General features: G+C 37.5%; 1 protein-coding gene across 1 annotated transcript; it reads right to left on the reverse strand.

The window, feature by feature from the left end:
- Window positions 1-3,916: 3,916 nt before the first annotated feature.
- Window positions 3,917-9,206, reverse strand: LOC145772232 (uncharacterized). Its single transcript, XM_082584084.1, has 3 exons — window positions 9,064-9,206; window positions 8,507-8,566; window positions 3,917-5,662 (listed from the first exon to the last, which is right to left on the reverse strand). Exons 1-3 carry the CDS (start codon window positions 9,170-9,172, stop codon window positions 5,529-5,531), a joined length of 303 nt encoding a protein of 100 aa, XP_082440210.1. The 5' UTR covers window positions 9,173-9,206; the 3' UTR covers window positions 3,917-5,528.
- Between the last annotated feature and the right edge of the window lie 249 nt (window positions 9,207-9,455).

A 9,455-nucleotide genomic window follows, 5' to 3' on the forward strand; every position in this document is an offset into this window, starting at 1 on the left:
TGAAGTGGAAAAAGTCCAGCAATAATGGACTTACCACTGAAACGTTTACGGCTTGTATTCAGAGCATGTGTGCAGTTCCGAAACTTGCTGAATACCTCCAGGAGAAGCATGGATTTAATTATGTCCTGAGTAGAAAATTTATGTCTGATTCAGTGATCCTATTGAATCGCGATTTGGTTGGTATCGTCAAACCAATGGAGGTAACTTCTTCATGTCAGTAAAGCAGCTGCTCGAGTCAGAAAAAAAGTTCGTTGTTTAAGTTTGTTACAACAGCAAGCTTTGGTATCAACATCTTGCCTGGTATCCTCTGACCAATCTCCCCCGGAAATTTCAGACGCTTCCTCTTTCAAATGGCTTGATGATTTCTTTGTTGTAGTTAGCATAGATGATTTATTTGATGTTGAATTGTTGATGCTAATGTTGCGTGCTTTGTTAGTGGATACATTGAACTTAGTGTATCTCACCGAAGAAAGTGCTCTGCTTGCAAAGAATTGCTTGTGCAAGATTATAAATGTACATAAAATCCAAGACTGTGTACCAGAGGAATATTCCCAGTTGTTTGAGTTAGCTGATCGTGGAGGTTTGTTTGCTCCTACAGATGCTCGACTGCACTACATTATTTTTTATCTGTTTGTGTAGAGATCCTACCCCAATCAAGGTACTTCAAACTTCCTCCGAAACCAGGCAACAATGAGCGACTTGGCAGTCGTGACACCCCCCTTTCAAGGGTTAATATGCTTGCCCGTGGCAGCAGGGGACCTGGAGCCTCCAGAAACACATAGGCCTAACAATGTTGGCATTGCGGCAGTATTATAATCATCTTTGTTTAATTTTTCAAAAAAATGAATATAGGCTATACGGTCTCATAGTATTGGCGATTCCATGTAGCCGTATGATTTTAAATGTTATAGTGAAATATATAATACTAAAGTTACGTTTTATCAGTGTTTGCATATTTTTCCTCACCATATACTCAATTGGAAGTGGCTATTTTTCCACACTTAATGCCGTGGTTACAATCAGGTGTCGCCAGAGTTGGGATTAAAGTTAGGAAGGGTTAAGGTAAGGGTTAGAGTTATGCATAAGATTAGCGTTTTCATCTTTGCCCAGGACTAAAAAAACTTACAAAATTCAAGTTTTTGTTTTCAACAGCTTTAAACTTTTCTCAAACTAGGGCAGAATTTCTTATCTGGCAACACTATTGAGGTAATTATTACACTATATAGTGTAAATATAGCCACAGCTTACTCAATTTTGTGCTGAGTACCCTTAAAAGTTGTTACATGAAACAGAAAGACGTTTAGATGTTATCTTTTGTCGATTTTCGTTTGAGCGGTAGTAACCCTCTTAAGGCCCATGCCGTTTTTGAGTCGGAAGTCCCCTTCTCTGTAGTCCCGGGTAGGGGTATATAAATGAAGTCCTAAAGTTCCACAAAACTTGCTTGGATTCGTCCACTTGAATCTTCAAGCACAGATCGATTGTCTTTAATCTTTTATCTTGCCAATGAATGTCAATGTAGTTTTTTCTTCAGAACCAACAAAGAAACGCCTTTAATTTTCAACTTGAAGTTCTTCAGTACCAACTGAGAAGAAAACGGCTTTAATCTTTTGTTTCTGTAGACTACCAACCAACAACTTCGTCTTTATTATTTTGCTTCTGTACCAAACACTAGACAGAGTAACGTCTTTTATTATTTATGGTCACAACGGTAAACCATAATCTCTTCGTGGGAAAATTGTAACATAAGATTTCCGGATCCGTTCGTCTGCATGCAATGACCGAAAAGAAACACTCCTCCGAAAACGTCTATTCGAGAATTGTATTTCTGTAAAAAATAGCCCACTTGGCTGTCGAAATTGGGGTGCAACGCGATACACCACTAAACTTGTCACTACAATGCAAATTACTTGGATAAAAGACGAAAATTTCGTCCAGCTGGCAGCACTAAGCAAAACAGTTAAATATGCGACTAACTTTCAAGCAATGCTGCCACAGCTTACTTTGCAAAAATAACTAGAATCACCAAAATATATCACTAGATTGGAAAGAAAATCACTAGATTTAAAATGGTTGCGAGGAAGTAACGGTCTTGTTTAAAATCGTTTGAGAATGAATGAAAATAAGGTCATAATCAACATTACAGCAATACACAGCAAATTTTTTGTGGGTAGGCCTACGACAGAAAATGATGAATACATGAACGGAAAAAAAAATTAGATACAAAATGCAGAGACCAAGGATGGGAAGCTGCAGGCAAGTGGTATAATTGATCTCTGATAGCTCAATTGGTTAGCGCGTCACTTCTGGAACAAAGAAGCTTCAAGGTCAAGCCGCGCTGGTTCGACTCTCGGGGTGTGCGCTTGAGCAACGCATTCTAAGGACTGCTCTCCATTCAGCGGCATCTAATGGATGAATTGAATAATCTAATGAATAATTCCCCGGCAACAACACTTCACTCTGTCAATCTCGGTGACCGGGCCGCGAAATTTTTTTTCCCACGAGATTTTTGTCTCATTGATTCTAGTCACTCTAAAAGTAAGATTTTCCGAAAGTGTTTTGAGAGATTGGTTGATTCCGATTGCGAAATAACTATTTGCCAATGAAATTGTGCAATGATAATAAAATATAAGCTTTCCCTAACCCTACTTTTTTGAAAAGCTCTTGTGCACCGCAAAAATTATTTTAAAGAAAAAAAAAGTTTGACTACGACGAGCATCGAACCCTCGTTCTCCCGATCAGTAGGCAGAGGATGAAACCACTGAACCAACCGTGCCAACGAGAAAATGTTGCATTCACACGGTTTTAATACAAACTTTTACCAAAATATGTAAATGAGACAGAAATCTGGTGGGAAAAATTTTTTCGCGACCGGGCCTGCGTCAGTGATTCAAAGCCTCTACAGTCTACAAGTATGCAAAACTGCCTGGATTAACTGCCTATCTGTCTATGCCTGGATTAAGCTCTACAAGAAGCTTTCCCAGTCTGAGGATAAAGATTCAATCAATCAATCTCACACCTCCTGTGGCTGATGTAGCAACTTTTGGATCCAACGCTTAATTGTAGCTTTGCTAACGTCCAAGAATCTGACAAATCAAATCTTTGTTTAATTTGCTTACACCATAGACTTGCTTACACAGTTCCACCAAACATAAAAGAATGTCTAAACAGAATTGCTCTTCATTGTTTTTGAGAGGTTCTTGTAATAGCAAAGCTTCACAGCTCCCACCAACAACAATTATCTTCTTTAGCTTTGTAATGGTTAGGGTGGCTTTTGTAATGGTCTTCGTGTAAGTTGTAACGAAATATCGTTCTCAGACTCAATGTCCCTTTCCATCAGACTGCTCGACTTACCACCTGTATACTATTATAGCAGTATTTTTAATTCTATTATTAAAAGATAAAAAAATGACCTGTTCACCTTAACTTGACTAAAAATCACTAGATTCCACCAAAAACAGCAAAAAGTAGGCTAACTATGTCACTAGGTCAGTCTTGAAATCACTAGATCTAGTGAAAAATCACTAGCTGTGGCACCACTGCTTTCAAGCAACAATTTTACAAATGAGAGAATAATTTGCAATATTCCAAATCGCACGTAAGCAACTAAGCATCTTATGTGACGTAATAATGATAAGCAATGATAAACTATTCAAGCACCTGTTTCAAGTTTGGCTAACACCTGTTCAAGTCTAGCTCACACCTGCTCAAGTTTGGCTTACACTTGTTCAAGTAATTAAAGATTTAACGATGATGTAATGTTATGCTGCAGCTGCAAATGTTTTACAGGTCTTGCAAACGATTCTGCAATCTGCTCATTTTTAGCAATAGTCCATTACGTCAGACGCCAAGATTCAGTAGACCTAGACGGTTTTATATGACGTTTGATATAAAAATTGTCCGTAACAATGTGTTAGAAGTATCCTGATATATTTTTATTTCAGTACATACAAAACGTAAACCATTGGCGACGTTAAAATAATGCAAAAAAAACGCTTGCTTGGTGATAGGCCTACTCTGAGCAATCCAAACAACAGCTCTACCAACGAAAGACACCGGTAGCAATAAATCACTTGCATGACAAAAAGCACATTACAACTTGCTAAAAGTTGGTGCTACAAGTGGTTGGTAGAAGAGACATAAAGGTTTGCTGCTTTACGTAGGCCTACACATATCTGATGATGTGCAACCGCATTAAAGGTATTAAAATAGAAAACAATTGAATGCCATGGACGTTGCATGACAGACTTCAAAGCAGAACTTTAACTATTTACATAGATTTTACTTGTTAACATTAAATATTTTGCTTGCAAACGTTAAATAATTACACAAACATCGTTACTCAAAAATTTAACACATATTTTTAATTGTTGTTGAAACAACGTCTAATTAGACAAAGTTGAATAAACAGAAACTATTTTGCTGTTAGGAAATTCCCCACTTAAAAGTAATATTGACTTTTCAACTAAATACACGAGTGTTTGAAGCGGAATTCATCTGACTTGTCACATCGTGTACACCCATGTTGACGTTGAAACATCACTTTTCATAAAATTTATTTAGACAGGTTACAATAATACTTCATTTTTGGTTGACGAAACATTGTAAACCAATCACCAAGCTGGCCTCGGTGAGATTCATCAAAGTGGAGTTTTTTAACTTTAGTCCTAAAGCATTTCTACCTACCAAAAGCATATGTGTCTGCTACCAGCAGTCAGCATTTTTTTTCTGAGATTGTGTTTTAACAACAACAAAAAATTAAAAAAGCTTTAACACTCAAAAATTAAATGGCAAGAACTGACAAGAATCCTTGCAGTTTGAAGAGGTGTCAAGAATAAAATTAAAGCACATGAAACGATAAAAATGAAAACAGTTGGACGTTGAATTAAACAAATAATTCTTTGAAGATATAGCCGCGCATGTTGAATTAATAATATTGTTTTTTCCACAGAAACAAATCTCAAAAAGCTGCGTTTATAACAGCATAATGCACAAATTAAGTGAAGTTATATATGATAGCCAACATAAAAACGGAACATTTTTAATCTGAAGCTTAATTTAGACACATGTCATGGGAGCTGCATAGGATCAAATAGCCAACTTACCAATTTTTTGTTAAAAAAAGTTTGATGATAAACAGTATGCCCCCTGACGCTAAAATAGTATATAACAAACAAAATACGAACCTTTTTAGCCCACAGTCATAACTTTCAAACCACAAATTTGAAATGTTCTATTCATTGTGCTGTAGATAGGCGTGTAACGTACTTTTTATTAAACCAATTTAGCACAGTTTTGGCAAAAATTTAGGCTACAAACATGTTCGTTACAACGCCTAAATTGCGTAATATTTTATACAACATAATATGACGTAATACAATTTTTGTTTCTTTTATTTTTGGCTTAGCATTTCTTCTGTAATTAAAGCATTTAAAATATAAGAAACACTGACATACACAATAGGAATACTAAAAATAAGATTCGCAATGTCAAAATTATTTAACACAAAATAAAACACAACTTTTTAATATTTATTTTTCTCCTGCTATCTCCTGCGCTTTATCAGCAACATCCAAACATTTTCCAAAACAATTAAAAAACTTTCCAAAGCAGTCAGCAGCTTTGCCGGCCTTGTCCATAGCACTTTCCGCTTCCATTGCACCAGCTGCAAAAACAACCTTCAAATTAATATAGTCGTAGGTACTTCACAAATGTAGATACAAACGACCAGAGCGTTGAAAGGATATTTTGGGGGTACCAATGAAATCCTCGGGACTCAAATCAAGACACTTCTAAGAAAAACACACAGTATCCAAAGAATATTCGGTGGTCTCTCACGTTTCTGGGCTCCTTGGAAAGATTTCGGGCCCCTAAAATCATCCCGGGCCCGGGTCCAAAAGTACCCCTTTGACCCCCCCTGTCAACGCTACTGCAAACGACCTATTTTGACATGATGCTACGGGTTTGCTGTGGAAGTACCAGTTTGCTCTAGCTTTCGGTACACAGTTCCCTAGTCATGTGCCATGATGAATGGTGTTGTTGTCAAAGTGTCGTTGTTTTATCAGGTTCTTTTCTTCGGCTTGAGGTTGCTGTCATGATTGGCCTCAATTGACCATAATTATGTAGGTAACCTGTACGCTAAATAAGCCAAAGGATCATCACTGACGGATGGGAAGGTGCCCTGGCAAGTTAATGTACAAATTAGGATCCTTATTTTTTTTGTATTTTGCTTCAAAAACTGTTTGGCCAATGGAAAATACAACATTATAGGCTGGCTGCTCGGCTGCCGAGAAACATATTGTTGATTGGGTGGTCTGAATGGCTAGCGTGGAAGCTACACCGTTATGGTTAGCGAATCACAACTGCTCGCTGTACTAGTGAGTGCTCAGCCTTGTGCTGATAGCCGGGAAGAACGCCCCTTTCTTCACAATTATAGCTCCCTCTACAAAAAAAACAAAATAGGAATCCGATTGGGCTAAGACCAGTATTTGAAACTTCGTCGCTCAATCAAGCAGGCAGAGAATCCAACCAACATGTTTGTTCTTTTAATCAATTTATTTGCAGAGTCGAGTGTAGCCTAATTGTAATAAAGAGTCAGATCAAACGCTTGACAAGAGTCAAGATGGAACAGTAAAAATTAGATTTAACCCTTAAACGCCTATGTGGGTCTCTAGTGACCCGAGCTGTCTTTACTTCCCCATATCTCTTGGGACGTCTAGCCATATTCTGTGTGACTTCCAGTATTCTCAAAACATTTATTATTCTCCCATTTCACATTTATAATTTTAAAAATATTCCACTGGTAAAATAGTTACTGCTGTTTTAGAAGAAAAAACTTATAGGGTCTCTAGAGACCCATGTTAGGTAATAGTGCAACTTTTTTTGAATAACAGTTTATTTTTCCAGCAGTAACTCTTTAAAGTAGGCTACCACAAACATTAAACTTAATTTGTATAATAAATAAACCATAAAGCAACTTCCTATCTTTTCAATTATTGGTGAAAGTTTTGTATAGTTGAAAATAGGCGAGAACTTCTCGTTGAATTTGCAACAAGAAAGACGAAAAGGGTTGGATCAAGCTTGTTTGGTTTTTGTGACAGGCAAACGTTAGTATCGTATGTGCCAAGGAAAAACAAAGTAGTAGTTTTACTATCAACTATGCATAATGATAGCCAGAGCCGGATTTAACTGTTGGGGTCCCGGGGCACTTTTAGATCGGGGGCCCCCGCGCAAAACAAAATACTTCTACGTCTACAGTAGCATTAATCCAGCACTGCACTGCACAGCATTTTGAAGAAACTTCAAAGGCTGAAAGAAAAAAAATAATAATAAGATAAAATCACATTTTTTCCACGTAGGGGGGCCCTTCAAAAGTCGGGGGCCCGGGGCACCTGCACCCTCTGCCCCCCTAAATCCAGGCTTGATGATAGCAAAGTTGATGCAGATAAAGGTTTACCTGACATGATACAAGACTATAATGCTACTAAAGCAGCTGTTGACAAAGTTGACCAACTTTGTCACAACTACAGTGTGCAGAAAAGGACAAATCGCTGGCCACTTGCCTACTTCTACAACTGCCCCAATATTGCTGGTATCAATAGCATGGTGGTCTTCCGAGCTAAATTTCCAGGAAGGGAAAAAGAAGCAAGTCATCGACGCCGAATATTTCTGGCAAACTTAGGTATGAGTTTGCTTTATCCATGGCTACAACGCCGAGTGCAAGTAAAACAGCTTTCAAGAGCTGCTAAACTATCGCTGCAAAAATGTGGATACAAAATTGATATCGACTCTGCTCAATCATCAGCTACACATTGGGGTAGAAAGCGTACAAGACGGCGGTGCCACATCTGTCCATCTTCTCTGGATCGTAAACCACCTCATGTGTGCGAGGAATGTAATGAGCCGTGTTGTATCGATCACCTACAAGTCACGGTTTTATGCCCCTATTGTGCAGCATGATTCTTGTGCTTAGCGTCATCATGGCTAGGCTACCACATTAGAGCACCTAGTAGCCTAGTAGAAAGTTGCAATTAATTGCTTTTCTTTCACTAACTTTAGCATTTGTTGAGTTTTGAAGTTATAAGTTATACTATTTGAAGTTACATTATTTCAATTCTTTTCTGTTGTTAACAGTTTGCAGTGTTGATCTTAAATTCGGTTACTTTTGCACAAAAAAAAATGTTACATTTGCAATTATTGCAAATTTTGTTAGTTTTTTTCGAAGTAGTATGCTTTGGAGTGTATAATAGTGAAATTGCAACACAGTGATTTGTTTTATAACCATATTTAAGAAAGATGTACAAATTGAAAGATAAAGCAATACCCTTTAACATGCCGGGTCATTTGAGACCCAGATAGGTAATAACGGTTGGTGAAACACATAGGCGTTTAAGGGTTAAGCAAACTTGAACAAAGCAAAGTGAGCGGAAAATGAATTTCTTACGTTTAATGTAAGGGAACAAAAATTTTGTTGTCAAAAATGAATGAAATAAATGAAGTCTCAAATTACCTGGTTGAGTGCTTACTATCACTTGCTTGCACTCCGGGCAGATCTGTGGTGCTCCTGAAGCTGAAAAAGTGATATGATGTCAAATCATTGCAAAAACATTTCCCGTACATTGAATTTTAAACAATGTCCTAGCCAACCCACTACCGGTACATGTAGCTTATGTCTCATGAGTGAAAGTAATGCTGCAAGAATGTGAATGTGACTTGGCCTGATTAGCTTAAAATAGGTTTTGATCTCGTACAGCTGCGGTCTTGCACTACCATTGCTGTTCAAAACAAAAATAATTCGTTTTAACACACTATTTCTTTGAGTCAGTTTCGTGCCAAAATAAGTTTTGGTGGTGAAAAAAGTCTTTCCTGAAGTTTGTTTTCTTGTAGCTTATCTATACCGTGCCAAATAATATCTTTATATTTACTTCACTAGTTATTCAAGTAAGTTGCTTAGACAGTGGTTCTTTGTATTGCTGGTGCAGAGCGATATGCTATAAGTTACAATCTTACATCCGCATAGACATGGGTTGAAATACAAACTATACAGTAGGAAATTGAAGGACTTACACATAGCAGATTCAGTGTTGACCATCCCTGGCAACGTTTTAGTTAGTGAGCTTGCCATTTTAGCAGCATCAGCTACATCTCCCAACTCGACACCGATATCTTCTTCCATCTGAATTGGTAATATTATTGCTCAATACACTCTGTTGTCTGCGTTTAAAAGTGACACAAGATAACAAAAAACGATTAAATACAGTAAACTTTTTTGGGTAGGTTGCTTGAATTAATTTTTCTACGTTTCTTTTTAGTAACATTTTTTTATTAAAAGAATTCAGTTCAGTTGCTTTTTTTGACTATTCGACAGATAGCTCCCGACTTAAAGTTATTTGTCAGTTTTCCTCCTGAGCGGAACACCAGTAGGGGGAATTAAACGGCTCTTTTGAAACCGGCTTTTT

Source organism: Aplidium turbinatum, chromosome 6, assembly GCF_918807975.1.
Source record: "Aplidium turbinatum chromosome 6, kaAplTurb1.1, whole genome shotgun sequence".
NCBI lineage: Eukaryota > Metazoa > Chordata > Ascidiacea > Aplousobranchia > Polyclinidae > Aplidium > Aplidium turbinatum.

Coding starts and splice junctions, on each gene's coding strand:
- LOC145772232 (XM_082584084.1), bottom strand. CDS start 9,172: ATGGAAGAAGATATCGGTGTCGAGTTGGGAGATGTAGCTGATGCTGCT. Junction 8,567..9,063: donor CAACACTGAATCTGCTATGT/GTAAGTCCTTCA, acceptor TCACTTTTTCAG/CTTCAGGAGCACCACAGATC. Junction 5,663..8,506: donor GATAGTAAGCACTCAACCAG/GTAATTTGAGAC, acceptor TTGTTTTTGCAG/CTGGTGCAATGGAAGCGGAA.